We start from the raw sequence: 15669 nt of genomic DNA, 5'->3' as shown, positions 1-15669 counted from the left end.
CTCCAGCAGCGCTGCCTTCTCACTGTTTACCGCCGGGCCGCCCGCCCACTGACGTCACGACTTGTATCAACTAGAGTGGGCGCAGCTAAGCTCCATTCAAGTGAACAGAGCTTAGCCGTGCCCACTGGAGCGCCGCTGCCTTCTCAAACAGCTGATCGGCGGGGGTCCCGGGTGTCGGACCCCGGCCGATCAGAAGCTGATGATCTATCCAGAGGATAGATCATCAGTTAATTGAAAGTGCAGAACCCCTTTAATGGCCAGGTCATAATAGACAAGGGGATTTCACCAAGTCATAAAAAAATCAACTAAATCCTAACACAGTTCAATAACCAGATCAGGGACCAGGTCCTTACAAAGTATAGTATTTAGCCAACTCACTGTGAACTGGCTAAATACTATTTCAGTTCAGGACCTGACCACTAGGGGGCAAAAAGGTCCTTCCCGGTGATAGGAAATAGCCAGCTCACACTGAGTCGGCTATTTACTATCACTGGTAAGGACCAGGTCCTTACGGAGTATAGTATTTAGTCACAACCAATCAAACATACCCCCTCAGCATCCCCCCCTCCCCCATCTCAGTGTACAATCCATCACATACAGGCCCCCATACAGCCAGATCCCCTCTGCTTCCACATCTCAGTGTACAATCCCTCACGGCACAGCCCCAGCACTTGCAGTACAATAGAAGTCTATTAGTAGGTGCCGCGCACACTACGGACGCTCGCGAGCTCCATGATGCGTGTTGTGAAAAAGCGCACGGCTCTCCAGTTTCCGTCCCACGTGACGTTGTGACGTCAGCAGGTCTTCCGGATGTAGTATAAACAGCAGTGTTACCTAGAGAAGAGGCTAGCGGGGTCTTAACCATGGGCGGCGGAGACTTGGTACAGTATATATTACGTATACCATCAGACTCATGTCCTGATAGTATACAGCAGGGGTCTCCAAAACTACAACTCCCAGCCTGCTGAGGGTTGTAGTTTCCCCATAGCTAGAGGATCCCTGCTGTGTACTATTCTAAGGTGTCAGTATGGGGGTACTGGTGGTAGCAGTGTCCAGTTGCTTTGTGGGGTGCTCCTCTCACCAGCAGGACTGGATGTCACCTTGTCCGTCCTTTCTCTTGGGCTGACGTCATTTTGGTCATGAGGAAAGTTTCCAGGTTGGGGGAGAGGTCGTAGGTAAAAAAACTAACTAGAATATAATATTAGAATCCAATATCGCCCCCTGCTGTGTACTACTCTTCCCTGATATTCCTCAGTGTGCTGTGCCCATTGAAGATGATTTATGGTGACTTTCATCCTGCAGTTCCCCCCCCTAATTTTCTCAAATGACCAGTGATAATGGGTTCATGTAGACAGAATGTAATGGAAATCCACCTCTTCTGCGGGGTATGTGATGATCCTCAGCTAGTTATCCTCTATCCTGTGGAGAGAGGAGAACTCATGAACTGGGCACTACCCTTTTAAAAGCCTGGTGTCCTGAGCAGAGCATGGACACCGGAGGAGAGATACATTGGATAGGTTGATCACTATATGGTATCATTCTAATATTAATAATCATCACGAGTGTGTATTGAGGTTGATCACTATATGGTATCATTCTAATATTAAAAATCATCATCACGAGTCATGATGATTATTAATATTAGAATGATACCATATAGTGATCAACCTGTCCAATGTAGCTCTCCTGCGGTGTCTATGCTCTGCTCAGGACAACAGGCTTTTAAAAGAGTAGTGCCAAGTTCATGAGTTATCCCCTCTCCACAGGATAGAGGATAACTAGCTGATTGCTGGAGCGACAGTTCACGCACGCACTCTCCCGCTGTATTCTTTCTCTAGGGTGGTGCTTCCATAGAGAATGAATGGTGGACACATGCTCAACCTGCCGCTCCATCAGAACAAGGGTGCCCATTCTCGTAATCAGTGTGGATCTTTGTGGTCGGGCTCCAAGCAGTCAGCTAGTTTTCCCCTATTGGGTGGATAGAGGATAACTGTTGTCCAGACTTTAAGCGATGGCATATCCCCTGATTAGGCCATCGTTAGCTGATCAGCGTGGGTCTGGCAAGAAGTCAGCACCAGAACAACATTGTAGTGGACAGCGCTCAGCACTGCTCCCCTTTACGTCGGTGATGGGTGCTAGCCTCTACAATGACAGTGCTGTGTAGTTCTGGAGCCGACTTCTGGTGGGAGAGTAACACCCAAGCAGCTGGCCAGCAGGGGGGTGGGTGCTGATACCCCGCCGATGACTTATCCAGGGGATAGGCCATCGCTGACTAAACAACCCCTTTACGGGGTGTGTTGTAGGTCCTGGATAAGGCAGCAGATTTATCCAAGAAGTGGGGCACATCTATGAATCCCTGCATTAACAGCTTCCTTCCTTGTATGGTTCAGTTCAGATTGGAAGAACAAGCATGTACAAATTGATTAACTTTGTGCAACCTGTCTATTTCCCTAGAATCTGAAGAAAAGCTGGCATCCCCAGACGTTGCGCAATGTGGAGAAAGTGTGGAAGGCCGAGCAAAAACATGAGGCAGAACAGAAGAAAATCGAGGAACTTCAGCGGGAGTTGCGGGATGAGAGGGCTCGAGAGGAAATGCAGAAATATGCGGAGGACACGGGCGCTGTGAAGTGAGCGGCTGTGAGGAGTGAGAATGCCGTCACCTCTGTGACAAATCGTTCTTACCTTTAATGATGGTGGAAATGGCCAGCAGTGATCCTGGGCCCTGTTCTCATCATACACATTGAGTATTAGTTGCCAGAGCCATCTTTTTTGATGAGATCCATTAAATGTTTAATATATAAGAAGACATCACAACTCCCTCCTTCCACTGCCCTATGAACAGGCGACAGACTGAGTTTTAAAGGGGTTTTCCCAGAGTTTAATATGATGACCTATCCTCAGCTGTCTCCAGTGAGCACGGTGACCTCCTCAGTGTACCGAGCACTGTGCTGTACATTGTGTAGTGCCTGTGCTTGGTATCGCAGATCAGGCCCATTCACTTGAACTGCACAAAAGCCATGTGACCACTGAATGTGTTGTCACTGGCCTAGGTAGAGGCCACAATGCTTATCTGGCAAGGGTGCCAGGAGTCAGACCTCCACTGATCACATATTGATGACTTGGGGTGCGTTTACACGACTGTATAAATGGATCCGCAATTTTGCGGAATGGGTGCGGGCCCATTAATTTCAATGGGGCCGCAAAAGATGCGGACAGCACACAGTGTGCTGTCTGCATCCGTTGTTCCATTCCGCAGCCCCGCAAAAAATATGGAGCATGTCCTATTCCTGTCTGCATTCTCTGTATAGCGCCGGCCATGTGCGGTCCACGAAATGCGGAAAGCACACGGCCGGTATCCGTGTTTTGCAGGTCCGCAAAACACTAAGGCCCCATGCACACGGCCGTGTTTCATGGCCGTGTGCGGGCCGTGGAACCGCGGCCTGGATCCCTCCTGAGAGCAGGAGCGCACGGCGTCACTGGTTGCTATGACGCCGTGCGCTCCCTGCTGCCGGCACAGTACAGTAATACACTGGTATAGATCATACCAGTGTACTACTGTATTGCGGCGGCAGCAGGGAGCGCACGGCGTCATAGCAACCAGTGACGCCGTGCGCTCCTGCTCTCAGGAGGGATCCAGGCCGCGGTTCCACGGCCCGCACACGGCCGTGAAACACGGCCGTGTGCATGGGGCCTTAGTCGTGTGAATGCACCCTTATCCTGTGGATAGGCCATCACTATTAAAGGTGTTGTCTCACTTCAGCAAATAGCATTTATTATGTGCTTGCACACTATAGGAAAAAACATCAGCCTCTCTGGTGGCCGGGACCATGGGAGTGTACATAGGCCGGTGCTTTTTCCTATATTGTGCAAGCGCAACCACTACTGATGGATTGCAGGGTGGTCTGTAACCATGGAAACGAGCAGTGCGTATTGTGATGGAAAAATGAATCCAGCCAGCAAAGGAAGCAATATGGACAATCACAATACATTAGTAAGTGCCTTGTATTTACTTTCTCTACATGATAAATGCCACTTACTGAAGTGAGACAACCCCTTTAAGTTAACGATTCCCGTGTTTCTCATGAGATAAGCAACATCAGATGTCTCTGGCAACTAATGGGGCTATACACGACTTACATGGCAAGCAACGTACAACAAAGATTGCTTGAGGAGCAGTGCAGCCTCAAAACAGGGAAATAAACAGGGTCTCGGCATAACTTGCAAGTTGGTGCAACCACTACATTAAGACCTAGTTCACACAAACGTTTTTTTTTTTTAGAGTGTGCGGGCCGTTTTTTTGTGTTCCGTATACTACGGAACCATTCTTTTTAATGGTTCCGCCCAAAAAACTGAATGTGTTCCGTATGCATTCAGTTTCCGTTTTTCCGTTCTGTTGAAAGATAGAACATGTCCTATATTAGACCGCAAATAACGTTCCGTGGCTCCATTAAAGTCAACGGGTCCGCAAAAAAACGGACCACATACGGAAATGCATCCGTATGTCTTCCGTATCTGTTCCATTTTTGCTGAACCATCTATTGAAAATGTTATGCCCAGCCCAATTTTTTTTATGTAATTACTGTATACTGTATATGCCATACGGAAACACAACGGAACTCAAAAACGGAACAACGGATCCGTGAAAAATGGACCGCAAAAAACTATAAAAGCCATACGTTCGTGTGAACTAGGCCTAAAACTGCAAAAAATCCAATTCAACTCAATTCCATAATGTTCTGAAGCTGCACATCAATCTTTTGTTGTGGCCAAAGTTCATGTGTAGCCCCAGCCTTGTCTTCAGCACACAGGAGCCAGGAAGCATAGCTGTCAGCTGAAAGATCATTTGTCTGACCGTTTTCTTTGTTAATTTTTGTTCTTGATGTTTCCCCAGAAAAAAAGATGAAAAGTTGGATTGGATGTACCAAGGTCCTGGTGGGATGGTGAACAGAGATGAATACCTTCTTGGACGGCCCGTGGACAAGTTCATCCTTGATAAGATGCAAGATCCTGAATCTGGTCCTTCTACTGAGACTGGACTTCTTCCAGGGTCAATTTTCAGTACATCCGGAGCAGTCTCATCCTTGGACATGGCAAACAAAATCCGTGAGGATCCACTCTTCATGATTAGGTGATTATAGCTGTTGTAGTTTAATGTGCTGCCAGAATTGCACAGACCCCAGCATGATATGACCTTGTCCTGATACTCTACAATCAAGAGATCACTACCATTATATAGAAACCCAGCACTGTGTGACCCTGTCCTGATACTCTACAATCAAGAGATCACTACCATTATATATTATATAGAAACCCAGCGCTGTGTGATCCTGTCCTGATAATCTACAGTCAGGAGATCGCTGTACATTATATAGAAACCCAGCACTGTGTGATCCTGTCCTGATAATCTACTGTCAGGAGATCACTGTACATTATATAGAAACCCAGCACTGTGTGATCCTGTCCTGATAATCCACTGTCAGGAGATCACTGTACATTATATAGAAACCCAGCGCTGTGTGATCCTGTCCTGATAATCTACAGTCAGGAGATCACTGTACATTATATAGAAACCCAGCGCTGTGTGATCCTGTCCTGATAATCTACAGTCAGGAGATCACTGTACATTATATACAAACCCAGCGCTGTGTGATCCTGTCCTGATAATTTACAGTCAGGAGATCACTGTACATTATATACAAACCCAGCACTGTGTGATCCTGTCCTGATAATTTACAGTCAGGAGATCACTGTACATTATATAGAAACCCAGCACTGTGTGATCCTGTCCTGATAATCTACAGTCAGGAGATCACTGTACATTATATAGAAACCCAGCACTGTGTGATCCTGTCCTGATAATCTACAGTCAGGAGATCACTGTACATTATATAGAAACCCAGCACTGTCTGATCCTGTCCTGATAATCTACAGTCAGGAGATCACTGTACATTATATAGAAACCCAGCACTGTGTGATCCTGTCCTGATAATCTACAGTCAGGAGATCATTGTACATTATATAGAAACCCAGCACTGTGTGATCCTGTCCTGATAATCTACAGTCAGGAGATCACTGTACATTATATAGAAACCCAGCACTGTGTGATCCTGTCCTGATAATCTACAGTCAGGAGATCACTGTACATTATATAGAAACCCAGCACTGTGTGATCCTGTCCTGGTAATCTACAGTCAGGAGATCACTGTACATTATATAGAAACCCAGCACTGTGTGATCCTGTCCTGATAATCTACAGTCAGGAGATCACTGTACATTATATAGAAACCCAGCACTGTGTGATCCTGTCCTGATAATCTACAGTCAGGAGATCACTGTACATTATATAGAAACCCAGCACTGTGTGATCCTGTCCTGATAATCTACAGTCAGGAGATCACTGTACATTATATAGAAACCCAGCACTGTGTGATCCTGTCCTGATAATCTACAGTCAGGAGATCATTGTACATTATATAGAAACCCAACACTGTGTGATCCTGTCCTGATAATCTACAGTCAGGAGATCATTGTACATTATATAGAAACCCAGCACTGTGTGATCCTGTCCTGTTAATCTACAGTCAGGAGATCACTGTACATTATATAGAAACCCAGCACTGTGTGATCCTGTCCTGATAATCTACAGTCAGGAGATCACTGTACATTATATAGAAACCCAGCACTGTGTGATCCTGTCCTGGTAATCTACAGTCAGGAGATCACTGTACATTATGTAGAAACCCAGCACTGTCTGATCCTGTCCTGATAATCTACAGTCAGGAGATCACTGTACATTATATAGAAACCCAGCACTGTCTGATCCTGTCCTGATAATCTACAGTCAGGAGATCACTGTACATTATATAGAAACCCAGCACTGTGTGATCCTGTCCTGATAATCTACAGTCAGGAGATCACTGTACATTATATAGAAACCCAGCACTGTGTGATCCTGTCCTGGTAATCTACAGTCAGGAGATCACTGTACATTATATAGAAACCCAGCGCTGTCTGATCCTGTCCTGGTAATCTACAGTCAGGAGATCACTGTAATGAATAATCTAGAATCTAATATCTGAAGTCGTTTTGCATATCCATAAATCTTTATTACATCAATATGTCTTCTTTTAATCTTCAGAAAAAGAGAAGATGAGAAAAGGAGAGAAGTTCTAAAGAATCCTGTAAAGATGAAAAAGATTAGAGAACTGGTATGTGAAACGCTGTGCGTCAGGATTACAGTGTAATAATCACCAGGCTACAATAGAATAAGTTGTTTTACCCGCACTCACCCCCCGAAAAAAAAAATGAATGAATGCTAGCAGACTACATGCAACAAAGAAATTAGTTACTTATCCGTGCAGGCTTCAGCAGTTACCTGTTCTCAAGAAGCATATGACCATAGAGACTTGGGGACACGTCACCGCTGAGGCCAATAAATTGCTGTAGTGACCCACATAGCAGATTGGATGTTATCACTTAGGGCTGTATTACACCAACAAATTATCTGACAGATTTTCTAACCAATCATAGTTTTTCTTGACCAATCGATGCAGTTTCCTGGCATTCACTTTTTTCCTTTTTTAAGGAAAGACAACAAGGGGCCTAGATAAATTAAAAGGGGTTATGTTAGCAAGCACTATGGTGACAGGTGGAAGGGAGTAGGACTTCAGGAAGAGACAAAACTGCATTTCTTTGTGGTTTGTAACTATGGGAACACATTGGTCTACAGAGGAGCTGCATACACAGAATGGTATATTTTTAATCAAGACCATTTGCAAAGTTGCCTTATTGCTCTAAATTCACAATTCTGACTTAGGTTTCTGTATCAGTGATAGTTCTTTATGCTTCAAGTGTGTGTCCCCTTTGCACAACCTATTTCCATATACATATGGAGGTAATCCAGGAGACCTGAACGGGGCCCCACTTTCATCATCATTTGCAACAACTGAGAATATCGGTTAGAAGAAGCTCTCGCTAGGCAGGACAGACACCCATTGAAAGGGAAAGTTTCATCTTTAAAAAAAAGGCAATACTTACCTAATGATACCAACTTTTTGGGGGACCTGTTTTTGGGACTCCTTGCCATCATGTGGTTACCAGAGGACTTGCTCAATAAAAAAGGGGTTGTTGAAAGTAGAAAACGGAGAGGCTCTGAGGTTGTTTAGTGTAAGCAGCTAGTCAAAAAGGTCATCTGTCTGTTTACCTGCCATTATGGATATTGGGTTGATGACTATTTCTATAGCTCCAAACTAGCCTGGATAAGAAGAGCAAAAAGAAGAAGGAAAAAAAGAAGAGGAAGAAGGCGAGGCGATCAAGTTCCAGCAGCAGCAGTGATGAAGAGAGTGGCAGTGATCAGGAGGACAGAGCCAGAAGCAGGTTGGTTTTGTATCCCAGTTCCTGATAATTGCCCTCACTGTAACAGACTTCTATTACATGGTATAGATTACACTGGTGAAAAAGTCAACTATTGTTCCTCTTCTTTTAGGGCTCACAGACAACATTCCCCATCTCCTCCTCCTCATCATAAGGCTCCGGGCTACGGACTACAGGTGTTTGTTACACTATTCACCAATTCCAATATCCTAATAACTGCTTACAGATCTTGATTATTGAATATGAAAGAGGCTGTCCACTTTCCAACAACTGTTTATCAATGTGTTTGTGCGATGATTATATGGCACTTACTATTATAGACTTTGTTAATATTCTGCACTATTTTCTATATTTCAAAAGGTATTCTCTCTTGTTGGCCAAGTATTTTGTGCTGTCGACACAAGTCCTGTCCACAAAATGGCTGCTGATGGAGGGTCATGTGATCAGGCAAATGACTCAGTCCTGTCTGTTAAAATACATTAAACGCTTAACATCGCAAGTGCAGATGGCAGATGTGGTGTATTTGAGGTAAGAAGGTTGAGTGATGTGTCTGGAGTAATTTTTGCATGATCACATGACCCTCCATCAGCAGCCATCTTATGGACAGGTCTCCTGTGTGGACAGTATGGAAGATTTGTCCAACATGACCCTCCATCAGCAGCCATCTTATGGACAGGTCTCCTGTGTGGACAGTATGGAAGATTTGTCCAACAAGAGGACAAACTGCACAGAAAAATCAACAAAAGCTATATTAGTATGTGCCTTGTAGTCCTCTTACATACACATTGGTCAAAAGTAGCCAGAAAGTGGCCATCCCCTTTTAAGAATCCTAAGACCCCACTACATTCCCACATAGACATAGCGGGTCTGTACTGTGCTAGTGATGTAGTTGATGCACTGGTCTTCTAGTATCACCCTTCTGCGTTGATTACTAATAAAATGTGGTCTGATTGTTTTCTAACTCACAAGTCTAGACAAACACAATTGGACTAAATGAATACCACACATATAGCTGTACCGTTCATGTCCTTTAGTAACATAGAGACCTAGAATGTGTCAGCAGATAAGGACCATTTGGCCCATCTAGTCTGCCCAATATACTAAATACTATGGATAGCCCCTGGCCCTATCTTATATGAAGGATGGCCTTATGCCTATCCCATGCATGCTTAAACTCCTCCACTGTATTTGCAGCTACCACTTCTGCAGGAAGGCTATTCCATGCATCCACTACTCTCTCAGTAAAGTAATACTTCCTGATATTACTTTTAACCCTTTGCCCCTCTAATTTATAACTATGTCCTCTTGTAGCAGTTTTTCTTCTTTTAAATATTCTCTCCTCTTTTACCTTGTTGATTCCCTTTATGTATTTAAAAGTTTCTATCATATCCCCTCTGTCTCGTCTTTCTTCCAAGCTATACATGTTAAGGTCCTTTAAGTCTTTCCTGGTAAGTTTTATCCTGCAATCCATGTACCAGTTTAGTAGCTCTTCTGTGAACTCTCTCCAAAGTATCAATATCCTTCTGGAGATATGGTCTCCAGTACTGAGCACAATACTCCAAATGAGGTCTCACTAGTGCTCTGTAGAGCGGCATGAGCACCTCCCTCTTTCTACCGGTAATTCCTCTCCCTACACACCTAAGCATTCTGCTAGCAGTTCCTGCTGCTCTGTGACATTGTCTGCCTACCTTTAAGTCTTCTGAAATAATGACCCCTAAATCCCTTTCCTCAGATCCTGAGGTTAGGACTGTATCACCTGATTTTATATTCTGCTCTTTGGTTTTTACGCCCCAGGTGCATTATCTTGCACTTATCAACATTAAATTGCAATGTTGAAGCTGTGAAGCATGGTAGAGGGACCATCATGGTTTGGGGTTGCTTTGCTGCCTCAGGACCTGGACGTCTTGCGATCATTGAGGGAACAAAATATTTTAAAGTATATCAAAATATTTTACAAGAGAATATAAGGGCAGCGTCCATACCTTTAAAGCTGAAGAGTCACTGAGTAATGCAACAAGATGACACAAAGCACACAAGTAAGGTAATTGAAAAAGGGTTGAAAAAGAAATGTGTTACAGTATGTACAAGTCCGAGTCCTGACCTTAACCCTTTTGAGATGATGTGGAATGATCTGATCTGATAAGGGATGTGTACTCAAGACATCCCAGAAATATTGATGAACTGAAACACATTTGCAGGGAGGAATGGCCCAATAATTCACCCTCAACATTGTGCAAATCTTATTTGCAGCTATAAGAAAAAATTGGTGGAGGCGATCTACAGGTCAATCAATTTAAGAGTTTTCTTTTCTCTGTGCAATGTGGGTGTTTACTGAATGTGAGTTTAATTAGACATGAACATTTCAACTATTTGTGTGTTATTAGTATAGATTGTGCTGCTCCATAATTGTGACTTGGATAACAATCAGACCAGCTTTTATTAGTAATAAATACAGAAATCCAACTACTGGATTCTAAGATCCATTCCTATCTATCCAGCTTGGAAACCTTTTTTTTGCACGGTGGTAATCAAAGAGTTGTGGAATAGAGATGAGCTAATCGATTTGTCTCATTAGTAGGAGCTCCTCCGCTGTTAGGGCCTGTTTCCACAGGCAAAGAAGACATCTAGCCTGGCTCTGTCAGTCCGTTAATACTCTGAGTGACGGCGCAGGCAGGAGATCTTGACAGGGCCAGGCTAGGTGTTTGGTCCTGTCAATCAAACGGCCTGTGGGTGCTTCTTCACTTTGTGGGGACAGCCCCTCACCGGTGAAGAGCTCCTAATATTGAGACAAATCGATTCGCTCATCTAACAGATTGAGGGACTTTTACATATCATGTCACAATCTGTTATTGGTGTTTTTACATTAAGACCGCTGTTAAAATTACAAACGTTATCTTAACCCAAATGCTTAATTTGATACACAGAATAAACGTTTCAATGACCCATTCATATTGTACGATAAGAAGCATTTTTGTTTCTGATTCATTTTCTAGATTCGAGATTCCAGTAAGAGTAACAAAAGAGATGTACCATTAGAACAGGACCGGCACAGGCGTCGCTCGAGGAGTCCTCATCGTGACAGAGTGCAGTGAGTACCTCATTCATCTGATTTGGAGGGAGGCATTTTATAAGAGACCCTGCTCTTCTTATACGATAGGATTATGGTGGATCTGCTAACAATATGTCTAAGGTCCTGCCAGATTCTGGACCTCATGTCACTAAGAATTTGTCTTGTATATTGCATTGCTATACTAAAACTTCCATGGAAGTGAAGTACCTTGCATTAAATAATGTGATAATGTGATTTATAGCTGCCAAAGTGAAAGGCAAATTAATGTGCAAGGTCTTAATGTTTCAGGGAGAAAGCTAGGACTGACTGGAAATCTAAGAGGAGTCCGTCCCCAAAAAAAGAAGAAAAGTACAGAAGACAGAGAGTGTCCGGGTATACAAAGTGAGTACACAATAAATGCTTGTGGGCGAGCCAAGGGTAAACCTTGCAGCTCTTTTTGTTTGCATTGCTTACTTTTTACTTGTGATATTACTAGTTTAGGTCTGGGAGAGGCTTTGATCTCACAAAAGTGATTAACCATCAGTGGGAGGTCCGTTTGCTTAGCCCCGATGATGGCAAAGTGCTATACTGTATATGGCGAGCATCCCATAGACTATGATTTCAGAAGGAGTGCTACATCATTCAAATGGGGGGGAAAAGTAACCCCTGTTCATCATGACCAGTGGGGTCCCAGTTCCCCAGGTCTGGGAGATGTAAACTAGAGCCTATGATCTCACAAAAGTGATAAATGTCTGATCAGTGGGAGGTCCATCTGCATAGCTCCCATGATCACAAATAACGGGGGTCCTGAGTCCCCTGTTTGAATGAAACAGCAGTCAAACATCTGCACTACCACTCCACTCGGACTCCATGAGACTGCCATAGATAGCAAAGTGCTATACTGTACATGGTGAGCATCCTATAGACTATGAGTTCAGAATAAGTGCTGCATCATTCAAATGGGGGTAAAAGGAACTTGTGTTCAGCATGATCGGTGGGGGTTCCAGTTGTTCTCAAGCATCCCCTTGTTAGCCCTTTCTGCTCTGTACTCTAGTAGCCATATACTGAAGATCTAAATCATCATTCACATACCAACCACTGATATTCAGGTTAGCCAGTAACTTGGTGGTTCTTTGGATCCATGTGATGTCCTTACTGCAAGGCCTAACCACCAGGAAGTGTAGTCATGGGATGGCAGAGATGCAGCCCTCAGTCCTGAAATTTCAATTCTTCGTTGCATTGCGCAATTGTAATACTTTTTCACATTGTATCCTGTCCGGTACTCCCGGTTTTGTTTTCTTTCTTATGTCTTGAAAATCCTCAATAAAAACGATTGAAACAAAATTTCAATTCTTACAAATCTATAGGCGAGGCATACTATAGTGAAAGAGTCAGGCCTATTACATCTGGGTTCACCACTTAATTCTTCTCCATACCCCAGGAAACTCTCCGCTGAAGAGCTAGAAAAGCGCAGGTTGGAGATGATGGAGGACGCCCAGAAGAGGGAGAAAGACAGGGAAAGTAATGTACGGAGATACAGACAGGAGGAGGAGAATGAGGAAAAGAAGAACCATCACAGTAAAGACAGCAAATTCTTACAGTAAGTGTAAGGGGTGGTACTGAGACTGTGCCCGTCCTGTCATATGGCACTCAGTATCCCTAGTCCTGGTATCTTCTCCATCTGTTTCATGTTGAAAACTCCTGACAAGGTCCTCTTTTCATCTCCTCTCTACAGTCAGATGAAGCTGGATAGTGCTGCCTCCTCGTCAGTGGAGGACAGGGTGAAGCGTAATATTCATGGGATTCAGCGGACCGCCTCAGCCCTGGAGAAGAACTTCATGAAAAGATAATTTTATGACCGTATACACATCTTCCTTCCATTCTTAATATGGACATTATTCTGGTCTACCATTCGCTATCGCAGTGTCTCATTACTTGTTTTATTTGTATAAAGAGTCCTTGATTATATTTTATATGGGTTCTTTTAGGCCTACGTTCATATGTTCTGGATTTTAGACTAATTTTGGCACAGATTCAAAAATCTGTAAACCTCCCTGAATGGGGTATCCACAACCACGTTCACATGCAATGGGAAATTTCTCCATGGGTTTTTGTCTGCAAGAAGTCGAATGCTACCTATTCCCATTTGACCCCCCCCCCCCCCCCACATATCCGCAGCACAGAAATCCAAGGCTGACTCTCGGATGTTACATCCCACAGGATCCACAGCAGATACCTGAGGCTGGCGTTCTGATTTCTGCCATGGATCCCTGCTGGCACTATTTGTATTATACTGGAACAATCCATCTTCCTGCACAATTTAAGTTACCATAGATGCGTATAAATGGACCTCCATGAGTCGTTTTTTTGTGTATAGGTACCGTATAGTCTGTGTCAAGTAAGCAAAGATTTTGAAGAGGTTTATCGGTATGGAGTGCAGATGGGTTTTTCCACTATTATAAGGATGTGTGATAAATGTTTAGATGGTGGGTATGTGACTGCTGGAACCACCACTCATTACAAACATCCTGTTTCTTTTCCTATGTACAGTCTATAGCACGGAATTTACTAGGCCTAGTCCATGTAAATCTATGGGAAATATGGAATCGGGAAGTCAGTACACTGTAATGATCAGTGGCGATCCCAGTTGGACTCCCGACAATCTAACATTTTATCATCTATCCTGTAGTAAGTAGTAGAATACCCCTTTAAGATGAGTTGCAGACAATGCTTTCACACTACGTGAGTCTGCACCATAGGCCAGAACACATTGATACCATCTGTAAAAGCTGCAGGAAACCTCAATCTGGCACTTTTGGAACTTATAAATCGCAATATATGGTCAGGCCTTGTAAACGTGATGTATTCACTGATTTGGGGGTATTATTGTAAAAATGACTAGGCCATATGGTTGCTGAACAGCCTGGCTATGTGGTAACAGTATAAACTCAGATTTCTTATATATTATTATTTTTTTTCCAGAAAAATGTCTCTTTTGGCACATACGACATTATGGGGTCGGCATGCATTCTTTACATTGTGAGGATGAGCAACAGCAGTTGATGAATCTAGCGCCCAAATTAATTAAATATTTTATTGCTGGGAATCTAAGTTCATTCCCAAGTCTGTCTCCGCACGTACCTCGTGTTTGCACCACAATATACTTAGGCACTTCTTTGGTTCAATAGCAGTCTAGGGCAAGACTCGGGGGAGAACACAAGGGGTCTATATGCTGGCAGTGATATGGGTGCATTAAACTCTCAGGGACTTTTCCTTTCAGTGCATATGAATGTTTATTTGTGCTGTATGGATGTTCATCAGCAAATACCATATGCACATAGACAGCATATGGGTGATGCATACCCAATCGGCCTGTACATGCATCCATATAGATGGTGCAAGGATCTCCTATGGAATAAATGAGTGTATACTGCTCTGCTCTTAAAGGGGTTCTGCACTTTGTTTAAACTGATGATCTATCCTCTGGATAGATCATCAGCATCTGATCGGTGGGGGTCCGACACCCAGGACCCCTGCCGATCAGTTGTTTGAAAAGGCAGTGGTCTCCAGCAGCGCCACGGCCTTATCACTGTTTACCGCTGGCCAAGTGACATCACAACTAGTATCACTGGCCTGGGCACGGCTAAGCTCTGTTCACTTGAATAGGAGCTTAGCTGCACCCAGGCAAGTTGATACTAGTCGTGACATCACTGGGCTGGCTGTAAACAGTGAGAAGGCCGCGGCGCTGCTGGAGCGCCGCTGCCGTCTCAGACAGCTGATCGGCGGGCGTACTGGGTGTCGGACCCCCGCCGATCAGATGCTGATGATCTATCCAGAGGATAGATCATCAGTTTAAACAAAGTGCAGAACCCCTTTAAGCCGTAATCCAATACTCTCTCTAAGGCCTCTTGCACACGAACGTGTGAGCCCCTTTGCCGTATTGTGGACCCGCGATACACGGGTGCCGCTCCGTGGGCATTCCGCATCACGGATGCGGACCCATTCACTTGAATGGGTACGGAGATGTGGAACGGAAGCACGGAACGGAACCCTACGAAAGCACTACGGAGTGCCTCCGTGGGTTTTCGTCCTGTACTTCCATTCCGCAGCATGGCCACGGGGTGCACACGTTCGTGTGCAAGAGGCCTAAAGGGAGTGTGCCAGCCGGAAATTCTCCAGGCACAATGGCTTGAAGGTTATATAATGATGTCCTTTACTTAGCCGCCCGTTGGTTCATTCTGGAGAAT

The 15669-nt window shown here is 44.2% G+C and overlaps 1 protein-coding gene across 2 annotated transcripts; it reads left to right on the top strand.

Moving 5' to 3' along the window:
* The first annotated feature begins 625 nt into the window (after positions 1–625).
* Positions 626–13403, top strand: CWC25 (CWC25 spliceosome associated protein homolog). Of its 2 annotated transcripts, XM_044297248.1 has the most exons (10): positions 626–881; positions 2455–2627; positions 4892–5128; positions 7139–7208; positions 8243–8376; positions 8486–8549; positions 11367–11461; positions 11732–11824; positions 12864–13022; positions 13158–13403. In XM_044297248.1, exons 1-10 carry the CDS (start codon positions 864–866, stop codon positions 13270–13272), a joined length of 1158 nt encoding a protein of 385 aa, XP_044153183.1. In that variant the 5' UTR covers positions 626–863; the 3' UTR covers positions 13273–13403. The 2 variants fall into 2 exon arrangements, with proteins under 2 accessions (XP_044153183.1, XP_044153184.1); XM_044297249.1 differs by lacking the exon at positions 626–881 and having other exon boundaries at positions 2519–2644.
* The last annotated feature ends 2266 nt before the right edge of the window (positions 13404–15669 follow it).

The sequence above is a fragment of the Bufo gargarizans genome, chromosome 6 (assembly GCF_014858855.1).
Source record: "Bufo gargarizans isolate SCDJY-AF-19 chromosome 6, ASM1485885v1, whole genome shotgun sequence".
NCBI lineage: Eukaryota > Metazoa > Chordata > Amphibia > Anura > Bufonidae > Bufo > Bufo gargarizans.
Note: the sequence above shows the minus strand (reverse complement) of the source record. Positions and strands in the feature narration are given on the sequence as shown.